This window comes from Bubalus bubalis, chromosome 3 (assembly GCF_019923935.1).
Source record: "Bubalus bubalis isolate 160015118507 breed Murrah chromosome 3, NDDB_SH_1, whole genome shotgun sequence".
In the NCBI taxonomy this organism is placed as follows: Eukaryota; Metazoa; Chordata; class Mammalia; order Artiodactyla; family Bovidae; genus Bubalus; species Bubalus bubalis.
Genome location: NC_059159.1, coordinates 712,760 through 737,772, shown reverse-complemented (window position 1 = coordinate 737,772; position 25,013 = coordinate 712,760). Strand labels below are relative to the sequence as shown.

At 47.0% G+C, this 25,013-nt stretch overlaps 1 protein-coding gene across 8 annotated transcripts in view; it reads left to right on the top strand.

Moving 5' to 3' along the window:
- Positions 1–25,013, top strand: part of PRKCA (protein kinase C alpha) — a 294,769-nt gene that overhangs the window by 402 nt on the left and 269,354 nt on the right. For all 8 annotated transcript variants that reach the window (XM_044938474.2, XM_025279320.3, XM_025279318.3 and 5 more), the window contains exon 2: positions 2,252–2,283. In XM_044938474.2, the coding sequence (XP_044794409.1) occupies positions 2,252–2,283 (32 nt within the window). The remainder of the gene's footprint in view (positions 1–2,251; positions 2,284–25,013) is intronic.

Here is a 25,013-nt window from a genome sequence, read left to right as displayed (position 1 = left end):
GCGCGGCCGTCTCCCCGGGCCGGAGACTCGGAGGGCGGCCCCGGGAGGCTGCCCGGGCCCCGCCGCGCGCGCGGACCTCTCCCCGGGCCGGGCCCGCGAGCCGGGAGGAGTGGCGGCAAACTGTTGAGGCGGGCGCGGGGAGGGCGGCGGCCGGCCGGCCGGCCGGCGGGGCGGGGGCGCGGGCGGCCTCTGGAGCGGACCCGGGCCGCGCGGGGCCGGGAGGACACAGGCCTGCCCGGGGCTGCCAGCGGGCTGCGGCCGCCGAGCCCAGGTAACTTCCAGGCAGCGGTGTCACCCGGGCCGCGCTTTAGGCGCCGCAGCTGCCGGACAGGCTGCAGGGTCTCCGATCCCGCCAAGCCGGAGGGAATCGCGCGTGTGCTTGTTTCCTGGGGAGACGGTGATGACTTTGACTGACTTTCAAAAGACTGATGACCCCTCTCCTCCAGTTGTTTTAAGAAAGCTAAAACTAAAGGCAGTACAGATGCCTCACTTGGAGAAGCATTAGTTTTTTTCCTCTTACGTGGCCGGACAACCTCCATCCATTCTGTCACTTGCTGCTGTACGTAGGAAGCCCCCCGCCCCCTAAGCGAGAGCCGTCTGGGCCTCCTTAACTCCCCGACCCCGGGGGGAGCGGCGCCGGGTGACTGCCCAGCCGCTGTGTGGCTCCTGGATCTTGTGGGGCTCTTGGGAGAACGAACGCTGCTTGAATGCATCGCACAGGGAAACCGTCTCCAAGGGCGTCCCGCAAACGTGCTAATTAATAGGTGCTTAACTTCTCTCTTAAGGATGGCTCTATCTGAACCCGTCACACCTGGGGGAATCTTTAAGGGAAAGCCCCACAAATGTGCTAATAAGGTGCTTAATGTCTTCGTTTCTTTTTAGACATCCGCTCCAAAGCACACTTAGGTATAAAGCACAGCCACCTCTCCTAATGATTTCCGAGGTGTAGTCAGCGCCTAAAGCGGTTGAGCTCCTAGGTCAATGTAGACAAGACTGCTTAACGTCAGTTCTTGGAGCCTCAAGGCAGAGAGATTGCATTTAGTTAAGGGGAGGTCTTCAGCCTCATGTGTCAGCTGTGAAATTCCATTAAAACAGAACAGACTGCCGATTTATTTTGCTGGACGAGGGTAAGGTAGAAAGAGACTGGCAACGTATACATCCAGGCTCGCTGAAGACTTTCCACGGTCATTGTTAGCCCCTGTGAGCTGATGTGGCCTGTTAGATCACCAGGTGTAGCATGAAGTGGAAATGAAGATCTCCTTGTCCTCTTCTTCCCCATAGTCAATACTCCTCTTCACTTAGCTGCAGAGCAACCGCTCGGAAGTTCAGGAAAATATTCCCCAGCATGGTTTAGCCGTGGTTTTAATTTTTCAATTTTCTTCTCTCCTCTGTTTCCCTGGTTTACAACTCAAATATTAAAACACTGATATTTTAAAACTGTTTGCATTTAAATTTTTTTGGGGGGTGGGGAGTGACTAAGTTAATTATAAAGATATATGAAGTGCTTTGTAAATTTAAAATGCTATGTAAAGCAAGAGATTATGACTCATAACCTTCTGAGAATTTTAATGTAGTTCATCCTAGTTGAAATGGTGTTTGCAATTTAATGTCCATGTCGGAGTTCTCTGCTTAGAGAGTAAATTCTCTAAAGTAATTTACAAGAGCAATATAGCTTCTGAATGTGCTTTGAATGCTGTTGGTTCACAGTAAAATCAGATCATAATCTCACATGCAAACAGTAGTGAAGACACTATATATCTGGCTCCTTTAAGCCAAAATCTGGTGTTAAGAGTGGTGCTACGTGGTAATTTCTAGGTAAATGATACTTCATAACAAATGATGAAGCTGCTTGTTTGTTTTTAGGGCGAAAAGATTTTCAGTTGGTCTTTAGGGACCAAATTCAGCCATCTTTATAGATTTGGTTTTTTAACCATAAAGTTCTTCTTGTTGCTTGAATATTGTAGCCAACAACTTTATAGTCATGTTTTTCAATTAAGTACTGATAAAATGTTAGGGGGAAAAAAAAACTGGCAAGAACCTTGAATATGTTGAAATGAGTTCTGTGAGATTTGGAGGCCAGGTCTTTTCAAAGTTGACTTGACTCTGCACTCTGAGCTGTTTAGGCATGTTTTCCTGTCAAATCACTGGGTTTCATGTGCAGACCTTTACCTCTGTAGAATGCTTTGTCATATAACTGGCTTAAGATGTGGTGTCAACAGAAAATAAGAAATTTTTCTTGTTTGTTTTTCAGGGGGTTTGGGAAACAAGGCTTCCAGTGCCAAGGTAAGCTGCCATGTTGGATTTTATTTTCAAGTACAACAAGAAATAAGCATTCCAGACAAGAACAGTGTTTCCAGTCATCTTTTATCTGATACAAAAGCAAAAACACATTTAGATGTTTTCAAAATGTGAAGGCTGTAAACTTGGGCCTGGGGGAAGAACACCATTTGGTATTTTCTGGTACTCTGCGTATAGACCTGCCTTTTTCTTCAAGGGAATAAAACCTTCCTGTAACTTTTTTTTTTTTGCCAAGAACGTTCTTGTCAGAAACTGCTGTCTTTGTGTGGGTGTTCAGAAAAAAATGGAATCGCTTAGTGTTTGTGTGGCTTCTCTTCCTGTTTTGGTTCATCTTTTACCTGGGAACTGGGTTGGACTTCTCACTGTGGGCCATACAGCACCCTAGTAGGATGCCTGGGGGTTTTGATGACGGATTGTCAGCCAGAATCAAGTCTGCATGTTTTAAAGGCTGCTGCATGAGGCACGTCTCTCCCTCACGTCAGCTTTGTGACAGCATCTGACACTCTTGGCTGCATCCACAGAAACTCATTTCCTCTCTGAAGGTGCATTTATTTCACACACTCCAAATGCCCAGCTTTTCATACCCTCTGTTGAAACTTTTTTTTTTTTGAATGCTTTATTGCTCGTGAAGGCATCCTAGGTCATTAGCTCTCCTCACTGTCTATATTATGTTTACTTAGTCCTGGTTACATTTCCCATCTGGGCTTTGGTTTATTAGGGCAAGTGGAAAGTACATTCTAGCCTGGAAAATATTATCCTAACACTGTTTAATATTAAGCGCATTAGAGATATGCAGGGTGTACTCTTTATGACTTTAAAATTGTGCTAGCAAGTTGGTCACCTTTCAAAACCTTCCACACACTGGTGAATGTGTTTCTTATATATGTTTTCTAGACATTTTTAGGTGCAGCTATTTTATGGCCTTACCCATCAGCATTCCACTTCTCTTCACACTGTACTTAACACCCCTGTTGAATAAACTTATTTGGAGAGTCGCATTGAGTAATCCAGAGAGTCCTTTGAAAAAGAATGAGCGTGTGTCTCAGAGATAGAAGGAAATGTGACTCTTTCCGGTTCTCAGAGTTGTGGACCTGAGCTTCGGAGACAGCATTTGAAGTCTTTGAACGTGGAGTTTAAGGATGTAACCTTGTAATTCTGGGCTAATGTGATTTCTTTCTCCTCTCATTTTTGGTAATGTACTTGGGTGGAGACCTATGGAAACTCATGACGAAAAGTATTTATTAAATGTCCTAAATAATGTACAAGAGGAAGTGGGTATATGTTATTTAAAAAATGATCATTTTCTACAGACAAAGAACCCGGGATAATAAAGCTGACCTCTTTCAGACCTGCAGGTTTTGTTGAAACTGGAGAGCGGGTGTGTTGACTACGGCAGGACCCGAGTGGGCTCCCGGGAGCGTCAGTGGGGCTTTTAGGGGATTAACAGGTCACTGGCCTCATGTCAGCATCGCCCCCTTTTACCTCAGTTATAAAAGCGATGCTCGTAAATTGTACGAACACTGTATAAAAATGAAATTGGATCCTTGTTTTCTTTTCCCTCAGGCATAACTTCAGACATCCATGCATTCACTAAATTACACATACTTTTTAAAAAGATCTGAATTTTCAATCACTTACGCATTTTTCCAGCAGCAGGCAGTGGGTGTGGGGAAATGCTTCTGTCTCAGAACATCGGTTCTGCCTTATTTAGTTGCATGTGTGGAAGCATCAGACTGACTCACCTGTCTCTACTGAGGGACATTTTAATTGTTTCTAAGTTCTTAGCAAAGGAGGCTGTCAGTATCCTTGGGCTCTAGTATAGGCATGTCTGCAATAGATACTTAGAAGTGTGTGGATACATTTTAAACTTTAATAAGCACAGCTAAGTTGCTGTCCAGAAAGGTTCTAATTGTATTTCAGTATCAATGTGAGAGTACCACTTTCTCTTCACTCTTAACCAGTGTTGGATAATACAGATAAATCCTCTGCACTTTTGCTCTGATAGATGAAAGGGGCTTCTTTCAAGTTCCATCTCCTGTGTGAGGTTAAGCACTTTTCCCAACACATTTTAGCCATTTTTTTAATCTGTCCTGTGAACTTCCTTAACATTTGAAATTGAGGATTTACAAACCAGATTATAGTAATGAACGTGTGCTAGTCTGGTTGTTTTTTATTTTTTTGACTGTGCCACTGAGCTTGCTGGATCTTAGTTCCCCGACCAAGGATGGGACCTGTGCCCCCTGCAGTGTGGAAGCTGGGACTCCCACCCACTGGACCACCAGGGAAGTCCCTGTGCTCTTCTTTGCTTTGAAGAGTTAAACCAGATCCCTTTAGTGAGTTCTCCTATTTTATTTACATGTTAATTCACAAAAGCCATTTCAAATATAAGTGTATCTGCAGTGAGCTAACTGCTTGTTACAATTGTTACGTGTCATCTGTATTTGACTCCGGCAGGCCTATACTAACCTGATATCTTATTGTTGGTGGTAACTTAGATAATACTAGCTCGGGACGGTGGTGTTTTTTGGTTTTAATTTTAATTTATTTTTAATTGGAGGGTAATTGCTTTGCCGTGTTGGATTGGTTTCTGCCATGCGTATGCACATCTTCCCCCAGAACCTCCCTCCCACCTCATCCCACCCCTAGGTTTTCGCCCTTGTTTAATCGCCCAGTGGTTACCCAGTGTTTTCCTATTTTGGTGCTTGCCACACTCTCTTTTTTAAAACATTTTTTTTGGCCACACCTCGAAACTCACAGGATCTTAGCTCCCCGACCAGGGATCAGCCCTGTGCCCCCTGCAGTGGAAGCGTGGAACCCTGACCAGTGGGCTGCCAGGGACGTTTCTCTTGCCTCAGTCTTAACATTCGGTCATTTTAGAATATGTTTACGTTTTCTCTCAGTGTTCCCTAAGTTAACTTCCTGTTGTCTCAGTTTGACAGACTCGTTCTTATTCAGAAGACGGACTGTTCTCGTCCGTGCCTGGCAGCACACGCCCTGGGGATGGCAGCTGGAGTCTGGGGCTGGCTTGGTACTCCTTCCCAGTCACTGAAGGAGGGGCAGTGTCTCTAGCTGCTGGTATGCAGCCTGTTGCTTTGCTCGGTAGATGACATATTTGCAGCCAAGTTGGCTTCAGCTTGAGAGGGGCAGGCACTCCAACTGAGTCATGTTCATGGAGTAAGATAGCCTGAAATGCACGTGCCATCTTCCTAGTGAATGTTAAGTAAGAATTGGAAAACAAAAGAAATAAGTGAGTTTTAATCCTCCAATACTTTGGCCACCTCATGTGAAGAGTTGACTCATTGAAAAAGATTCTGATGCTGGGAGGGATTGGGGGCAGGAGGAGAAGGGGATGACAGAGGATGAGATGGCTGGATGGCATCACTGACTCGATGGACGTGAGTCTGAGTGAACTCCGGGAGTTGGTGATGGATGGGGAGGCCTGGCGTGCTGCGATTCATGGGGTCGCAAAGGGTCAGACACGACTGAGTGACTGAACTGAACTGAAGTCCTTACAACTGGATTTGTTACCTATGCCGTTTAGAAATGGAGAAGGAGACGGCAACCCACTCCAGTGTTCTTGCCCAGGAAAGCCCATGGACAGAGAATCCTGGCAGGCTACAGTCCATGGGGCCGCAAAGAGTCGGACACAACTGAGCACGAACATGCCATCTAAAAAGCATGTTTTGTAAGGATGTTCAAAAAAAGGAAGATTTCCCGCTTCTTTCCTTTCTCCAAGATATTGATGGAAGCAGGGACTTTCTGCAGGTCTGCTGGGTCATGCCCATTTTTCCTTGCTGGACTCTGCTGTCCTGTCGTGGTGCCGGGGAGAACCCTGAACATGTGTCCCCACACGTGACACAGGAGTCTCCCGTGCTGAGGCTGTGCTGCCTGACGTGGTGGAGCCAGGGCCTGGAGCACGGAGGGGGACGTGGTAGATCCGGAAGCCACAGGACCTTCTGAAGGTTCTCAGAGATGCAGACAAGCGTGCTCCTTTGTAGATCCGAGATGGCAGCACTCGGATTTGCCTTTTTTGTTTGTTCGGCTTACTGCTCTGTAGGTTGCTCAATCTGTTCGGTGCTCATTTCACGTCTGTGAGGCTAGCGGAGAGCTGGTCCTTGCCTTCTTTTTTAAGAAAAGAAAGGATGAGAAGGACGCTTGTCTGGCCCTGGCCATTCCTGAAGCTGCGCTTGAAGCCCGGAAGGCCTGTCCCCAGCTGGGAGCCGGTCCTGCTCAGCCTGCGTCCCCTAGTAGGGTCCGGGAGCGGGGCTGCAGATGCACTTCCTCTGGGGCCGCGGAGCTACAGCAGCGTGTCTCCTGCTCTCTCTGCTGGAAGCGGGAAGGAGCTAGCCCCACCTTTCTTTCCCTCCAAGGCAGGGAGGCTCGTGCACTTCTCTAACTACAATGGCAGAGGCTACTTCTCACACCTGCATAGTCAGTCTGTTACATCTGGTTAACCTGCCTCTCCTGTCTTCCCTGCGCTTTGCATTCCTTCGCTCGTGGTGAACGTCACCAGGTAGACTGTCCTGTCGCCCAGGCTCTGAACACGCCATAGAGCGCGTGCTGAGTCGCTGCAGTCGTGTTCAACTCGGCAGCCCGCCAGGCTCCTCTGTCCATGGGGTTCTCCAGGCAAGAATACTGGACTGGGTTGCCGTTTCCTCCTACAGGATGTTCCCCACCCGACCCAGGGATCTAACCTGTGTCTCTTGCATCTCCTGCATTGGCAGGTGGGTTCTTTACCACTAGCACCACCTGAGAAGCCCATGCTCCAGAATGGCATCAGAATGAATCCCTGCAGATGAGCAGGATGTGTGGGGTCATCCTCAGGGACTTCATTCACTTTCTAGGGCCTGCAATACAGCTCTGAGTCAGTGTGCAATCTCGAGCCACTTCCTGCTAAGAGCACACCAAATATTGAACTTGACCTGTGACCCTGTGAAGCTCTGTATTTTTCCATCATTGAGGGTTAAAAGTCAGCTTTCCCTATACCTTTCCTGATGACATTCCTTCTTAAAGGCCTGTCTCTGGATCGATATTTCAGCTCACCTGAACAGGATGGTGTCTGATCAATATTCTCTGAGAATGAAAGATAATGTTTTGAATGAAGGAAAAAGAAAAGTGGTTCCCCTTTTAGCTGTAGAAGCTGAGGAATTCCAGAAAACCAGGTCTCTCTAAAGGAGGGTGACCTTTAACAGAGAGGAGGGTTGAGTTGGCAACTCTTGAGAAAAGGATGTCTAGTCATTCTCACCCAGGCCTCAGGGTTCCGAGAGCCAAGCAGCGTGGTCAGCAGTGCTGGCGGGGGCTGGGCGCTGAGACCACGTCGGGGCTGTACCACAAGGCTGGCCTCCTTTGATAGTCCCTGTCCTTCCCCCATGCTGGCTTGACTGCCCCTAGACTCTTGGACAGACCACTGGTTTTCAAAGTGGAAGCCAGGATTTTCCATTTCAGAACAGGTCAACATCTCAGGTCCCCCAACCCCCCTTCTCATCTGGTTTGTTGTTGTTTAATTGCTAAGTTGTGTCCGGTTCACTGTGACCCCATAAACTGGAGCCCACCAGCCTCCTCTGTCCATGGGATTTTCCAGGCAAGAACACTGGAGTGGGTTGCCATTTCCTCCTCCAGGAGATCTTCCTGGCCCAGGGGTGGAACCTGCATCTCCTGCATTGTCAGGCGGATTCTTTACCTCTGAGCCACCAGGGAGGCCCTCCCAATTAGCAGCTGTGTGAACTATAGATGAACTCTTGGTTATCTGAGTTCCAAAAAGACCAGTCCAAGTAAGAGCGAGTCTAATTTGAAACTCTGGAGGTTTTGCACTGAGGTCAGACTAAAGCCTTATTTCAGCTTCAAAGATGAAATTGCCTGTAATCCCCAAAATGCAGGAAAGTGTGATTGAGGTGGGCAGTTGGAAGGGTTAACAGTTTTTACTCGTTAGAAGCAGAGACGCAGGGAAAAAACTGGTGTTGGGGATTCCCGTTTGGTGCAAGCTGATTATGAAATGATTTCTGGTTAATGGCTTTCTGAATTGCTGCTGTTCTTCTCAGTATATTAAGTGAAAGTGCTTTTCTTCACACCGCACCCCCAAGCCGATGCTGAGGCGTGTGGCATGGTTACTCCTCCTCGGCAGTAGAAACCTCAAATGTTTATTTGACACGTCTCTTTCCTTTAATGTGACTTACTATCCTGAGTGTTTCACTCTGCTGGATGACTCTCAAATTTAAGTTTTCAAGCACATTAATGCTTAGCATGCTCATTTGTTTTTTTTCCCCTCCAGAGTGTTTTTTCAAAGTAGCACTCATCGCCTGCAGAGCTTCCCTGTCGGTGTGAGCCTGGCTCCTCACCAGGACATGGCGTCTCCTCAGTCCTTGCTTTCTCAGGCTCACCTAAGGCTGCTCTTCTTCCTCCTGGCACCCGAGATATGTGCTTGAGATGTACTTTCCCAGGAAGTGTTTTCTCTTGATTCCTCTTCTCTCCCCGCCTGAATTGGCCCAGAGGGTTCGCCTCACCTGTGAGTCTTCCCTTGAAGTGCCTCCCAGGCCTTTCCACCCTCCCTGCCGTGGGACCCTCCTCCTGGAGCACAGCTTGTCTGTTTCCTCTGTCTGCCTCAAGGGCGAGGACTGAGTCTTCCTTCTCTGTCTCCAGTGTTTAATGCGGTGCCTGGCGCTCAGTGGACATGACGTAAATATTTGCTGAGTGTGAGATTATATAAATATTAAACGGTATGAAGGATCAGGGTGACTTCTGCCTGCCTGCTACTTTTTAAAGTCTAGTTTATGATCCAAAGTCATGTCAGCTGGGAGGAGATCTTGAGATAGCTGAGAAAAGTACTTTCTCAAGCTCGGTGTTATCTGCTTGCTCAGTTGTGTCCGGCGCTGTGCGATGCGTGAATGGCAGCGCGCCAGGCTCCCTGTCCTGCACGCCCTCCTGGAGTCTGCTGAGACTCACGCCCATGAGTTGGTGAGGCCATCCAGCCATCTCATCCTCTGCCGTCCCCTTCTCCTCTTGCCCTCCATCTTCCCTTGCACCAGGGTCTTTTCCAATGAGTCAGCTCTTTGCATCGGGTGTCCAAAGGACTGGAGCTTCAACGTCAGTCCTTCCAATGAATATTCAGGGTTGATTTCCTTTAGGATTGACTGGATTGATCTTTCAGTCCAGGGGATTCTCAAGGTTCTTCTCCACCACCACAGTTCAACAGCATGCATTCTTTGGTGGTCACCCTTCTTTGTGGTCCAACTCTCATATCCATACATGACTGCTGGAAAAACCACAGCTTTGACTAGATAGACCTTTGTTGGCAAATTGATGTCTCTGCTTTTTAATATGCTGTGTAGGCTTGTCATAGCTAAGAGTGCTTAATCAAGATATAGAATGGAGAATTCCAGTCTGTCCCTGTAAGTTCTGTGTAATGTTAAACCTACCGAGTTTAGAATGATAGGAATAAACCACGCAGCGCGTCTGCCTTCTGACTGAGAAGTGTCCAGGTGTCTGTGAATCCCCCGCACAAGTTAAACAAGAGCCTCTGGTGGGCCGCAGCAGTGTCCAGCCTCGGGTGCAGGGCGAGAAGCTCGACCAACACTCGTGTGTGTCTGGCAGTCACTGAGATGGTCCTTTGCTTGGGGATTGCTAGTAGCTGCAGCCAGATTGTCGTGTTCCAAAGGGTGCAGACACTCGGCTCGATGCTGGTCGTTTTAAACTTCTTGTGCCTGGAAGGATTCTGTGCCCTCGCACGAGGCAGGGCGGGTGGTGCTGCGGGTGCCAGCGGAGCCGCTTGTCACTGAGTCACGAGCCCTCAGCAGGCGTCAGTCAGTTGAAAGATAAACTCGTGTTAAATGCAGCCACTTGCTGGACATGCACAAGTTCTCGTCTTAGATCCGTTTGTTCAAGAGCCCCCCGTAAGCACAGGGTGTGATCATTTTGAAATGAGTCCTGATGAATCTGTCAGGCCGGTGGTGGGGTGGAGCTCGGGTGTAGACTCTAACAGTTCTGCAGAGAACACTTTTCAGAGCCAAACGGAAACTTTTTGGTGCCTACAGAGCCTGAATTTATGTGAGGGGAGGAAAGAATGACGCTGTGAAGGGAAACACTGAAACACGCCTGGGTGACATAGAATTAAGACCTGACTGTCCTCCTCTGTCTGTCAGAATTTCCATGACAAACCCTTCATTTCGAGTCTCTTCCCACCCAGCAAACCTCTTGTTAGACTTTAACCTGAGACATGAACATTTCAGGGTTGGCATGGCCCTAGCAGTCAGATCTGGTTGAAATTACTACAGCTACATTAAAAGAAACCCTCTATTAAATTATACAAAGAGGGAAATGGTTTCTGGAAATAGTTTTTACCAGGAATGGAATAGAGGGGAATGATGTGATAAATTGTCAGCACGAGTTAGGAATCATTTAAGACTAAGTTCGGCGAGTAAGATTACATGAGGGCAGTTCATCTTGGATGGCTTCAGTTGCTGTGTTTCTCCCCTTATGCTTACACATCTCTAATTCTGGCATTTTGGGAAATACAAGATTATTTATTATCTGGGGTAAGTAGGTAGGTAAGAGATAAGGGTGGAAGCACAGGACCTGAAGATGTACTATAAATAAGTTTAGATCCAACTTGTGTAAGAAATGGGATAAGAGAAAGATCTGATCAACAGCTGAATTCTGAGCAAAATTTTATTCTAGAGATCTGATACCTAAGTGCCAACTATCCTGTTAGTGAAACTGATTCTTGGAGTGATGCGTCTCGTCTCTCACCCAGCACTTCTGAAAAGGTCAAGTGTTATACCCACTTTACAGAAGAGGCACGGGAGTTTGCTGACTTGCCCGAGGTCACCTAGCTGGGAAGTGGTGGAGCTGGACTCATTCTGGGCAGTGCGGGTTTGGACGCCGTGCTGTTCACCCAGTGCCCTGCTGCCCTCAGGGTCCCCTGCTTTGCCAGACTGCAGTTGCAGCCCTCACTGGACAGTGGGGGTGTGGAAGGATGTGTCTTTATTTGTCGTCGTTGAGTCGCTAAGTCCTGTCTGACTCTTGGCAACCCCGTGGACTGCAGCATGCCAGCCTTTCCTGTCCTTCAGTATCTCCTGGAGTTTGCTCAGATTCATGTCCAGCCAATCAGTGATGCTATCGAGCCATCTCATCCTCTGTCGCCCCTTCTTTTGCCTTCAGTCCTTCCTAGCATCAGGGTCTTTTCCAGTAAGTCAGCATCTCTATTCCCGCCTGGCAAATAGGTTCATCAGTACCATTTTTCTAGATTCCATATATATGCATTAATATACTATATTTGTTTTTCTCTTCTGAGGCTGGTACTGTTGGTAACAGTTGGAAGCGCAGGGTTTTGCAGCCTTGAGATTAGGACTGGAGGCGATACACTGAGTTATAATAGACTTATACACATTAGTAAGGGAAATAATACGGAGAAGGCAATGGCACCGCACTCCAGTTACTCTTGCCTGGAAAATCCCATGGACGGAGGAGCCTGCTGGGCTGCAGTCCATGGGGTCGCTAAGAGTCAGACATGACTGAGCGACTTCACTTTCACTCTTCACTTTCATGCATTGGAGAAGGAAATGGCAACCCACTCCAGTGTTCTTGCCTGAAGAATCCCAGGGACGGGGGAGCCTGGTGGGCTGCCATCCATGGGGTCGCACAGAGTCGGACATGACTGAAGCGACTTAGCAGCAGCAGCAGCAAGGGAAATAATAAAGAAATAAAACATTCATAATCTATAAAACCGGTAGCACTTTGTGTTTCAAAGGCTGCATACCGATTTGTTTAGCCATGGTTCCTGCTCACGACCAGGAGTTACTACTTCCTTCTCCATGGTGCTAAAATCTGAGAAAGAATTATAACCCTAAGCAGAATCCTTGGGAAAGGACGGTGAAGGGGTGCTTTAGGGCACCCCGATGAGAATGCAAGGTGGGCTTTGTGCTCGATTGCAGATTTGCAAAGCAGGGGCTCATAGCAGACTGCTGGTACGATGGCGCGTGCTGAGCACGTGCCCCCACCGCCCGGGCGCCGGCATCCCTGCCCGCGGCCGCACGGCTGGGCAAAGGCTGAGGCCTGGCCCACCGTCGTCTGGCCTGGAGAGCAGGCTGCGGGAGTAAACGTCTGTTTCATTGCAGAGTGTCCTCAGTGTCTGAAGCTGTACCGTAAGTAGCCAGTCCACGTTACTCATGTTTTCACGTGACTTTCCTTCTGTCCCATTTTTTAATAAAGTTGATTTGTGTTGCTGTTTGTTGTAACTGGAATAAAACACATTGATTCAGGAAAGCTACGCTCATGCTTGTAAAGGTTTTCCTTAGTTTGCTTGGATTTGTTTTGAAGTTAAATGAGCTTCAATTGTTTTCTTCCTCTTGTTGAATTATTGCCTGCAACTATATGTAACTGCCTTAAAAGGTGGAAATGGGAGATGGTTCCCTTTTAAAACTTTGAAACTTGCAGCTTGATTCTTGACTATTTACAGTGTAGGGAGTAGTTTAAATCATACTTTTTGTTCTCAAAGATGCTTAATGCAGTTATAATCATGAGAAGTCACATATGAATGTTTAACATTAAGAGGCAGGCTTCCCAGGTGGTGCTAGTGGTCGAGAATCAGCCTGCCAATGCAGGAGGGTCAGGAGTTCCAACCTTGGGTCGGGAACATCCCTTGGAAGCAAGAATGGCACCCCACTCCAGTGTTCTTGCCTGGAGAATCCCAGGGACGGGGGAGCCTGGTGGGCTTCCGTCTCTGGGGTCGCACAGAGTCGGACACAACTGAGCGACTCAGCAGCAGCAGCCGGTTTAGAGTGTTGTGATAGTTGATGGTTTCCGGTGGACAGCGAGGGATCTTAGCCGTAGGTATACGTGTGTCCATTGTCCCCCAAGTGCCCCTCCCCTCCAGGGGAGGGGAGCATAACAGTGAGCAGAGTCCCCTGGGCGGGACAGAAGGTCCTTGTGTGTCATCCATGTAAAATACAGCAGGTCATACACCTAATTCTGAAATCTTCTGAGGAAATCTGATTTTTTCCCATGCTGATCACTAAATGACTAAAATGTCTAAAATCACTTTTGATCACTAAAGTGATTTTTGTTGCTTTAGTTTGATATTAGTTTCTGCAAATTAGCTTCTGAGTGACTTATTAACATGGAAACCTCTGTCATTCTTTTGCCTTAATTTCCATATGACAGTTCAGAAGCAGGCAGGACTGATATTTATTCTCTAGGTCCAAGGTCAAATTTGGCTTAAGGGCTGATATTTTCCCTTTGTTCATCTGTGCCACCAAGCATCACAGCACCTGATGGCTGAGTTGAGTCTGTGCTCATGTGATGCCAATTAACTTGCAAAATCACATTTTATGACGACTAGTTATTGGGTAGGAGCTGGAGCAGTTCATGTTTGAGACTTCCATGGTTGTCTAAAATGAGTAATGCTGTGGAGTAATTGAGATAAATGGCAGAGGTACTGGAGATCAGAGGCCGACTCGCTGGGCGAGGTTCTGGGCTTACCGGGTTCAGTTAATAGGATGGCGAGAGGTGTAACACACTCTTCATGATCAATGAAAGCATAAACTCAGGATTCACGACATTAACTTTGATAGGCTCATTCTGAGCAGGGTGCTTGGGTAACACACTTAATAGTGGAGGATTAATTGAAGTCCCAAGTTTTATCCCCAATTCTGCAGATGCGTCCACGTCCACCTTTCGTTTTCCTGTGTGTCCCTGTCACGTCAGGCTTTATTTGACGTTCTGTGTACTTTGTCTGAAACTATGTGGAGACTTAGAAGTTAAAAAAAAAGATGGCAGTAGATTCGTATCAGATGGGTGAGATTTTAGTCACTAAGAAGGTGGATAGCACTCCTAACCATTAGATTTAATATTATGTATCTGTAATTAAAAACAGGCTTCTATTTAAATGTAGGTTAATCATCTGACTATGCCAAAGCCTTTGACTGTGTGGATCACAATAAACTGTGGAAAATTCTGAAAGAGATGGGAATACCAGACCATCTGACCTGCCTCTTAAGAAACCTATATGCAGGTCAGGAAGCAACAGTTAGAACTGGACATGGAGCAACAGACTGGTTCCAGATAGGAAAAGGAGTGCGTCAAGGCTGTATATTGTCACCCTGCTTATTTAACTTCTATGCAGAGTACATCATGAGAAACGCTGGGCTGGAAGAAGCACAAGCTGGAACCAAGATTGCTGGTAGAAACATCAAGAACCTCAGATATGCAGATGACACCACCCTTATGGCAGAAAGTGAAGAACACAAAAGCCTCTTGATGAAAGTGAAAGAGGAGAGTGAACAAGTTGGCTTAAAGCTCAACATTCAGAAAACGAAGATCGTGGCATCTGGTCCCATCACTTCATCGGAAATAGATGGGGAAACAGTGTCAGACTTTATTATTTTTGGGCTCCAAAATCACTGCAGATGGTGATTGCAGCCATGAAATTAAAAGATGCTTACTCCTTGGAAGGAAAGTTATGACCAACCTAGATAGCATATTGAAAAGCAGAGACATTACTTTGGCAACAAAGGTCCGTCTAGTCAAGGCTATGGTTTTTCCAGAGGTCATGTATGGATGTGAGAGTTGAACTGTGAAAAAGGCTGAGCGCCGAAGAATTGATGCTTTTGAACTGTGGTGTTGGAGAAGACTCTTGAGAGTCCCTTGGACTGCAGGGAGGTCCAACCAGTCCATTTTAAAGGAGATCAGTCCTGGGTGTTCTTTGGAAAGAATGATGCTAAAGCTGAAACTCCAGTACTTTGGCCACCTCATGCTAAGAGTTGACTCATTGGAAAAGACTCTGATGCTGGGAGGGATTGGGGGCAGGAGGAGAAGGGGATGACAGAGGATGAGATGGCTGGATGGCATCACTGACTCGATGGACGTGAGTTTGAGTGAACTCCAGGGGATGGTGATGGACAGGGAGGCCTGGCGTGCTGTGATTTTTGGGGTCGCAAAGAGTCAGACACGACTGAGCAACTGAACTGAACTGAACTGAACTAATCATCTGAATCCATGTGCATTTATATACTGACCTTGACCTCCTTGGTGAATTTTGTAGTTATAAGACCAAGAAGAGCCTTGGTCTTGGAATTCAAAGTAGGGAGGGATTGTGGAGGCTGTGTGACTGAGGTCCCTCGACTTAACAGCGGTGGAACTGGCCACGAGCATGCCACGCTGTGTGTAAACCCAGCCACAGAACTGGTCTCCATTCCCAGCTTGTACAGTGATGGTGTGCCCACGGCCACTTCCTGCTTCCTGGTGGCTCATAAACCTTTGTACTCTGTGTCCTCTGCAGTCTGAAACCTTAAGTTCTACAACCAGTGAATTTCGGTGCTCGTCCAGGAATCTCTGTATTAAAGCATGAGGAAATCTGCAAACAAAGCTGGCACTGGATTCCTTTGGGCATTGTGCTCTGAAGCCTGGGAGTTTTATTGAGTAAAGATTGTACATTTATCTTTCATAATTTAGATTGCTAGTCTGGTAATAACGTAAGGACCTGGAGTAGGAAATGGCATTCCGCTCCAGTACTCCTGCCTGGAGAATCTCATGGACAGAGGAACCTGGCGGGCTGCAGTCCATGGGGCAGCAGAGAGTCCCACCCAGTTGAGCATACACGCGATAACAAAGACCTGTTTAAAGCATCGAGAAGCATCGATACATGCATAAGGCTCTGTATCGAAGGAGAATTCACAGGCAGGGAAAACTGCTCTACTTGAAATCACACATTTTTTGACTTTTGTCTTTTTAATCTTAGTTGCCCTTGGTGCTTTGGAAGCAGGCTGCACCCTGCGCCGCTTAGTCTGCCCTTGGTCATTGTTGTTGTTCGCTCGTTAAGTCGTGTCCAACTCCTGGCACCACCTTGGACCACAGCTCACCAGGCTTCCCTGTCCTTCACTGTCTCCTGAGATTTGCTCAAACTCATGTCCATCTAGTCAGGGATGCCATCCAACCGTCGCACCCTCTGCCTCCCCTTCTCCTGCCCCCAGCTTTTAATCTTACACTGAGATGTTACAACAGAGCTGACTTTACACTTGAAGTATGCATGTACAAATGCAATAGTATTAATCTATAAGTGTACAGATTTTAGTAGCCCCCCCAAGCAAGAAGGGTGACTGAATATAACCATAAAGTTTGTTATTTAGTGGTTTTGCTTTCTGTAGTACAAGTAACTCTGTTGTTAGAATTGAAATTATTTCTCAACAGTGGTACAAATATAGAAGTCAGATCTTAGTTTCAGTGTTGACTTGAGGTTCTTATTTTTTTTTTCTTTTTAAAAAATTACTTATTTGGCTATGAGGGTCTTTTAGTTGCAGCATGTACGATCTATTTCCCTGACCAGGGATGGATCCCGGGCCCCCTGCCCTGGGAGCATGGAGTCTTAGCCCCTGGACCATCAGGGGAGTCCTGACTTGAGGTTCTGATCTTAGAAATACATAAATTCGGAAAATACACAGAATTATGAAACGGAAATGAAGCATGGGCCTTATGCATACCTTTTTCAGCATTTTCTAAATCCAGATACAGCATAAGTCTTGTAAATGCTCCATGGAAAATTTTCCTTATGTCCTAGATTTCTAAGTTGCTTCAAAAATGAGCCAAAAATGTTGGTTTCTCCCCACCACACCCCACCTTGGTCAATTTCCCTATCATAGTCTCCGACATCTTTCTTGCTCCAAGAGTCTTTGAACTGGATTTAAAGTTAGGAAATCCTAAGTACATTATCACTGCTGATTTGATATATATATATATATATATATATATATATGAATAATTTTGAAGATCTGCTAGGACTTGCGAGTGGGAAATTTCTGGGCCATCTTTTTTATCCTTTGTGCCTGCTGTTAGATGGGAGTTGTTGCCTGATTTGAGTAATAGCCTTCCTTTTCAAATTCAGCTCACTTTTCTGAGAAAGTCTTGGACTCTGCGGTGGGGCAGCGAGTTGGACAGTCAGTTCTGCAAGAGTCTCGTCCTCCAAAGTGACTGCTTGTGTGACCTTCAGATCCGTCACGTCTGGGCACCTTTTCTGGTTCGGCCACGGGGCTGTCTACAGCCCCTCTAGTTTGACCTTGCACATGTCAAGTAACTGGAAATGTCCTTACGTCTCTCTCAATCTCCAGCTTCCTCTTTCATCCCCGTTTCCTTATCTGGGAGCGTCCTTGGGCTTTGAGACCCGTAGACCTTACTTCACCCTCAAGTGACTGAACTACACTTGGCTCTGATGGGAACTTTTTATCATCCAGATCCTTAAATCTTTGGAAGAAACGGTTTTCTTTCAAACTTTCGAACTAATTCTAGACACTGGAAGTTGATAATGGTACAGGGAGTATCTCTATGTTATCTCACTTCCCCAACATTCAGTTCAGTTCAGTTGCTCAGTCGTGTCTGACTCTTTGCGACCCCACGGACTGCAGCACGCCAGGCTTCCCTGTCCATCACCAACTCCTGGAGCCTGCTCAAACTCCTCCAGTATTAACACCTCACATAACCGTAGTATGATTATGAAGAACAGAAAATTCACATTGGTACAATATTAACTGTAGATCTCATCTGAATTTTCACCAGTTCTTCCACTAATGCCCTCCTTCTGTTGTAAGGCCCTATATAGCAGTGGTCCCCATCCTTGGCCCCAGGGCCCGGTTTCACGGAAGCCAGTTTTCCATGGATGGGAGTTGGGTGGTTTTAGGATGATTCAGGTGCATCACAGCTATTGCCTGCTTTATCTCTGTTGTTGTTGCATCAGCTCCACTCAGATCAGCAGCATTAGACCCGGCTGTGTATGATCCCACAGTGCGTCTAATATTTAGCCTAGGAGGTCAGTTGCTCTTTGTCCAGGTTGTGGGGTGTGTGGTGCCTGGTCACACGTCGGTGCAGTCAGATGTCTTCCTTGATAACAAATCGACCACTCCTCTTTCATTACTCTTGGTTGCACTGGGGCAGTAACAAGCGGGATGGGGTCTGCTCGTGGTCACTGTGGTTGCTAAGTGGTTGTCATTGACTTCATATGGTTCTTTTCTGCCAGGAATCTTACCTACAAGCAGAAGCGTAAGAATGGAAGCCCCTGGAGGCCAAGGGGGAGATGAACTGGGACTTCAGCTTGGCCTGGAAAGCCGACCTGCGCTCTGGGCTGCCATCAGCACTTGGTGTGGCGCGGGGAGCGCTCTGTAATCAGCGTTGTCTCGTCATGTCATCATCAGCAATGTCTGTTTGTCGGGCCCTTGAAATGTGGAACCGAATTTTTTCTTGCAATTTGTTTTTAAAGTTGAATATTCTTGTTCAGTTGCTAAGTCTTGTCTGACTCTTTGTGACCCCATGGACTGTAGCACACCAGGCTTCCCTGTCCTTCACCATCTCCCAGAGTTTGCTCAAACTCATGTCCATTGAGTCAGTGATGCCATCCAGTCATCTCATCTTCCATTCACCCCCTTCTTCTCCTGCTCTCAATCTCTCCCAGCATCAGGGCCTTTTCCAATGAATTGGCCCTTTGCATCAGGTGGCCAAAGTATTGGAGCTTCAGCATATGTCCTTGCAATGAATATTCAGAGTTGATTTCCTTGATGATTGACTGGTTTGATCTCCTTGCTGTTGTTAGTGGCTATGGTAGCAGAGTTCAGCTTTAGAGAATCCTGAGGGAGTAAATCAGATCATACCCTTTTAAGCCTTTCATTGTAGAATAAGATGCAGATGCATTAAGCCCCACAGAAAATGCGTGCTCTAGGGGATTGCCATACACCCCGCGTTGCTGCAGCCACCCCCGGGTCAAGCAGATGAGCTCGCTAGTCCTCCCCTTGCCTCGTTTCTTCCCCCAAAGGAACTACCGCTGTGACTTTTAGATCATCACTTCTGTGCATTTCTTTTAGTTTTGCTACATGGCTATCCACAGACAGACACTGCAGTTTCATCTTGCAGACTTAAAATAACTGGAAATGTCCTTACGCCTCTTTTAATCTACAACTTCCTCTTTCACACCCCTTTCACTGTCTGGGGGCGTCCCTGGACTTCGGGACCTGTAGACTTTCCCACAGTCGGAATCCTTCACTGCATGCTTGTAGCACATCGTATGCCTCTGTGCCTTCTGCAAACTGGCACCTGGATCCAGAGGCTCTGTTGGATTTGAGTTCAGTTTGGGTCTATAGTTTCAGATGCCCTTTTAAGGTCACATGCATGTTACTCACACATATATTAACGTGGAAAGACCTTAAATGAGGTTTTTCTATCAAAGTATCCAAAGCTGAGAAATGAACATAAGCCAGTTGAACTAGTGAAGTTTTACAGGGTGTGGTACACTATCTGGGAACAGGGACTGCATGCTGCTTGTGGAAAACTACGTTGTCAGGGGCTTTTTCTTAAGTGTACGGTGTTCATTACACCTCTATGCAAATTTTAGTTTTACCCAGTACTTCTATGGGCAAGAGGTGTGTGTGGGGGTGTGTCTGTCTGTGGGTGGTGGAAATAATTACTAACTGAATTGTTATATAGTCATTTTCTTGTCTAAACCTCCCCCACACAACTATATACGTGGTCTGTTTGTTCCTGATCTCAGTATCCAACACAGGATCAAAATTGGGTTTTATAGTTATTTTTGTGCACGGGAGCACGTGGGGGCACAGAGAATAAGCCTGTGAGAAGCGAATTCGGTGTCTTCCTCTTTGGAGAAGAAGACTGTCACTCCCAGGTCCGCTGTGAACAGACCTGTGTACGAGCTGCTGGTACAGACAAGGGTTTTCCTAAGAGTGAACAGACCCTCAGTCTTATCAGGGAGTTTATAGTATAACTGGATAATATGACTTACACACAGAGCACTAAAGATTATATAAAAATTCAGCATGTATGAGTTAAAGTGTAAAAATTAAGAGCCCTTCCTGTGATAAATGATCACTAGACTGGAGGTTAGGTAACCTTGGTTTAGATCCCTCTTTGCAGTTGAGGGTGGGGGCTTCCCTAGTGTCTCAGAATCTGTCTGCAATGCAGGAGACCTGAGTTCGATCCCTAGGTCAGGAAGATCCCCTGGGGAGGGCATGGCAACCCACTCCAGTGTTCTGGCCTGGAGAATCGCATGGACAGAGGATCCTGGTGGCCTACAGTCCGTGCGGTCCTGAAGAGTCAGACACGCCTGAGCGACGGACCCTTTTCTTTCACTGTACCAGGGGCGCTGGATTCTGTTGAGGGGTAGCAAGCATGCGGCATTCCTGCCAGCTGCTGTCAGATAATACTGGTCTCTTGAGGCCCTCTTTCAGCGTCAGGATCCTCAGCCCAGGCTCCGAGTGGCGGCTGTGCAGTGGTGCCTGGAGTGGCGGGGAGCCGAGCCTGTGCCAGGCTGCCTGCCTCCTAGCGTCCTGCCAGCCGTTGCCCTGCTGTGGCACTGCCTCCAGCCCAGTGTTTGCATGTGCCCTCCTTTAGTTATTCCCTGGAAGCACAGTATCTCGGGAAAATAATCTACAGTGCTGAATTTTTTTTCTAAAAATATTATCATTGAAGTGCTGAAAGTTTCATGCAAAACAAACCACTGGTTGCTGGGGACTGGCCTTCAGCCAGGAATTGAGTTGATTTAGGATTAAAAAAAAAAATCTCCTGATACTTCCTTGATGTTTTTCTTGATTGGCATCATGTAAAATGTTAATGTTCTGGCTTCTGTTGGGTCCAAGTGATTTTTTTTGCCTGTCTAACTTATGTGAATGCCTTACAGTTGAAATCTGGCGTTTTGAGTTGTGTTTTGGCTCGGTGGCATTTTACAGAGTTCCGTGACCCAAATAATGACTCTGGAGTCCCTTTCTAATCTGGAGAGAAAATAAAAATACTGAGAGAACTTTGCACTTTATCTTGTAGGAGCCATAGGCTGAAATAATGGTACCCTGACCCCAGTGGTCTGCGTGGAGATGCAACCAGTCCATCCTAAAGGAGATCAGTCCTGGGTGTTCAGTGGAAGGACTGATGTTGAAGCTCCAGTACTTTGGCCACCTGATGTGAAAAGCTGACTCATTGGAAAAGACCCTGATGCTGGGAAAGATTGAAGGTGGGAGGAGAAGGGGACGACAGGATGAGATGGCTGGATGGTATCGCTGACTCAATGGACATGAGTTTGAGCAAGCTGTGGGAGTTGGTGATGGACAGGGAGGCCTGGCGTGCTGCGGTCCGTGGGGTCGCAAAGAGTCAGACGCGACTGAGCGACTGACCTGACCCCAGTGATGCTTGATGGCAGTGGGATTCAGACTCGTGTAGGAGAGGAGATCTTGATGGACAAAAGTCAGGGTGCTGTATTCCTAAAACCGTTCAGAGCAGCTGAGGGAGAGGAGAGAAGCCCTAAAGGGCGGGTAGTTGTGATTTATTATTCTTTTTTGGAAAGCTTGCTTACAATCCTTTGAGCTAGATAGAGCCCTAGGATTACTTTGAGTTTATAGGACTGCATGCCTTTGCATGCACAAATCCTGTCTGTGCAAATTTGACCTTTAAAATTTCCATTACTTTCCCCATTCTGTCTCTCTGCCCCCGCCCCTAAAGAAGCTGACCTTTGTGAAGTTTTACATCTTATGGTTGATGTTAAGGCCTGAGACTACATCTGTGCTGGCTACCGTCCATCTGCTTGTCTAATTATGGATTCTGTGCCTATTCTCCCCAGGCACTGAGCTAGTTAGGGCGATAGTAACTAGGATGACACTTACTGAGCACGGCCTGCACACGGCCCGGTGCTGAGCAGTCGGCAGAGAACACTTTTCTTCGGTAACTTTCACAGCCACTGAGGACACGTGGTTTTCTCAGGTTAAGTATTGCCTGAATCTTACAACTAAGTGACTGGGGTTAGGTTTATATTTGTTTCTTTCTTTTGAAATATTATTAAAAAAATTTTTTAATTGAATTATTGTTGACTTACAGTCTTAATACTGCTGTATAGCAAAATGACTCAGTTATACTTATTTACACACATATTTGTACACATAAAATGACTCAGTTATACATACGTACACATATATATACACACAAAATGACGCAGTTATACATATGTGTACATATGTATATACACATAAAATGGCTCAGTCATACATACATATATATACACACACAATGACTCAGTTATGCATATGTACACTATATATATACACAAAATGACTCAGTTATACATACATACATATATATATACACAAAATGATTCAGTTATGCATATGTACACTATATACATAAAATGACTCAGTTATACATATGTACACATATATATGTATAAACAAAATGATTCAGTTATACATACGTACATATATATATACACACACACACAAAATGACTTAATTATACATACATACATATATATATACACAAAATTATTCAGTTATACATAATACATGTGTGTGTATATATATATATATATTACATACACATTCTTTTTTGGGGGTGTTATTCACTTTATTCTTTCTATCACATGGATTTTTGTGATCTTTCATCCAAAATGTTTTTGAAAGGTAAATTCTTCATGGGTTTGTATTTTTTTTTTTAAAGCCATTTTTACAGCTTGGATCCAGATGTTCTTCCCTCCCCAGGGCCCCCCTCCTGAATCCATCATAATAAAACATAGACAGATATCTGTAAGAACATGCTCTTTTAATTTCCTGTCTTACATCCTAGGGGTTGTATAAAGATGCTGTAAAGCAAGTGCAGTCAAGCCTCGCACACATTCAGAGGAGGTTTCAAAGGCACATGGAGTCGATCTGTGTTTAAACAACAACGCAGGCATCTTGCTTTCTTGGAGCCCTTTCTCCTGCCCTAGCCTGGGCTGCAGGCAGGCGTGAGTGTCCGTGTGCTCTGGTGCCTGAGCGGCGGGACCGATTCTATGGGACTTGCCCAGAGCTGGGCGGTCTCTGCGCAGCACAGATTCGGCTTCTCTCGGCCTTGGTGTGTGTCCTTGTATCTGTTCACCAGACTCAGATTTGGGGTGTTACTTAAGCGGGCCTCTAATTTCAGTATTTGTAGATTTTTTGATAGCATTTGAAGGGGAGGTTTGGGTGCAAGTGATATCAGATGGTTCATTTTCTCTACTTCTGATCATCAGCTTATTGAAAACTGTCCCTATATTTTTGTGTCCAGATTCTTGACACCTGCTTTAAAGCCATGTGTCCTCCATGCAGATATCTTAATTCTTTATTTTAGTTCCTTTCTGCTCCGTCCTTAGGCTACCTCTTACCTCATGTTTTCGAAATGTGAACTCATCAGATAGCTATTTGAACATTAGTATGACAAGTTTGGGGAGGTTTCTCTTAGACTGGGATCTAAAATTTTAGATGACTGTCTACTCCGTGGATACTTACCGTCACCCCATCCACCAGACACATCTCTGAGACTCTGTTCTCATCCCTCTGGTGATGGGCCCATCATCATGTGGGTGCACAGAGAGGCCACAGGGCTCTGACCGCAGGTGACGAGGGGCTAACTGAGTCTGGGGTCATGAAAATCTCACTCAGGGAAACGTTTGAGCTCTAGAGGATGTGGGCTATCTAGGTGAAAAAAGAAGGAAGAGCCTTCTGAGTAAGAAGCCAGCGTAGACACAGCCCTGGGGAGGGAGCCCTGCGTGTCATGGGCCCAGAAGGGCCTTCGGGCTCTGCAGGGTCTGCACGGGGCAGAGGAGGCAGGTGGGGTCGACATGGCTGCTGGGCAGGTCTCGGACCAGGTTGAAGATCTCTGTTCCTGAGCCTGAAAGCTGTGGCCCAGGAACCAACACAGGTTCTCAGGAGGGAGCTGGCCTCATCAGAGTTGCCTTGGAAAGAACCACACAGCTGCTGCTGTGTGGAGAACTAAACCGAAGTGGGCAGGAGTGGGCTGGGCAGCCTGCCGGGAGGCCCCTCCTCACCTGGACTGAGTTTGGGGTCCTGCAGCCAGAGGGGTGGTGGAGAGATGTTTCCAGACCTGGGGCGTGTCCGGGAGGTGGCCGCCGCTGGATGTGGGGTGAGGTGGCGGTAGGGGGAGGAGCAGGCTGTAATAGGGACAGTGGTGACGGTCACTGTTGGTGATGAGTTGGAAGGCTGAGCTTTGGGGAAGGTCTCATGGCCTTGAACCTGCTGAGTGAGCAGGGCTGTTGAGGTTTCCAGAGCGGGGAGAGGGCAGTCAGGTTGGTAGCCAGATCCCAGGCCTGGCATGGAGGGGCAGCCGGAGTGGGAGCAGGGGTGTGAACTGGACAAGTTGGGGGCGGGGTAGCGTGCCTGGGGCGGGGGCGCTGGGCTTGGAGCAGGACAAGGGCCCACGCTGCAGCGGACTGAGCTCAGCCGTGGGGGGTGAGGGGGTGAGGGGCAGGAGCGCACAGGGCTGGGGCAGGAGCTGCCGCACCGGGGTCTTCCTGTCGCGGGCTGAGGGTGAAGGAAGGGGGGCGGATGCTGGGCAGCAACCCTGGACAGTTCCCGAGGGTCGTTCAGTTGAAACCCCTCCCCTTGGTCTTTCCATGCATTGTCTTTGAGGTTATGGTTCCCGAGGAGTGTCTCTTTCAACCACTAAGCATTAAAAAAGAGTGATAAAAGTTACCCTGCTTTCAGTGTTTAGAAAGATGGGTTAGATGAATTTAAGTTTTAAACTGTTACTCATCCAGTGCCCGATCTTCGCTGATCACTGAGCTGGCTCTCATTGGACCCCTTCTCCCTCTGTCTTTCTTGGGTATTCCTATGGGAGGGGGCATCTGGGGAGCTGAGCTGTTCTCAGAGATGAAAAGCAACCTGTGCGTGACTCGGAGAGGGCACCCTGGCCGTCACCCCTCTGTCTGTATTACTCAGCCA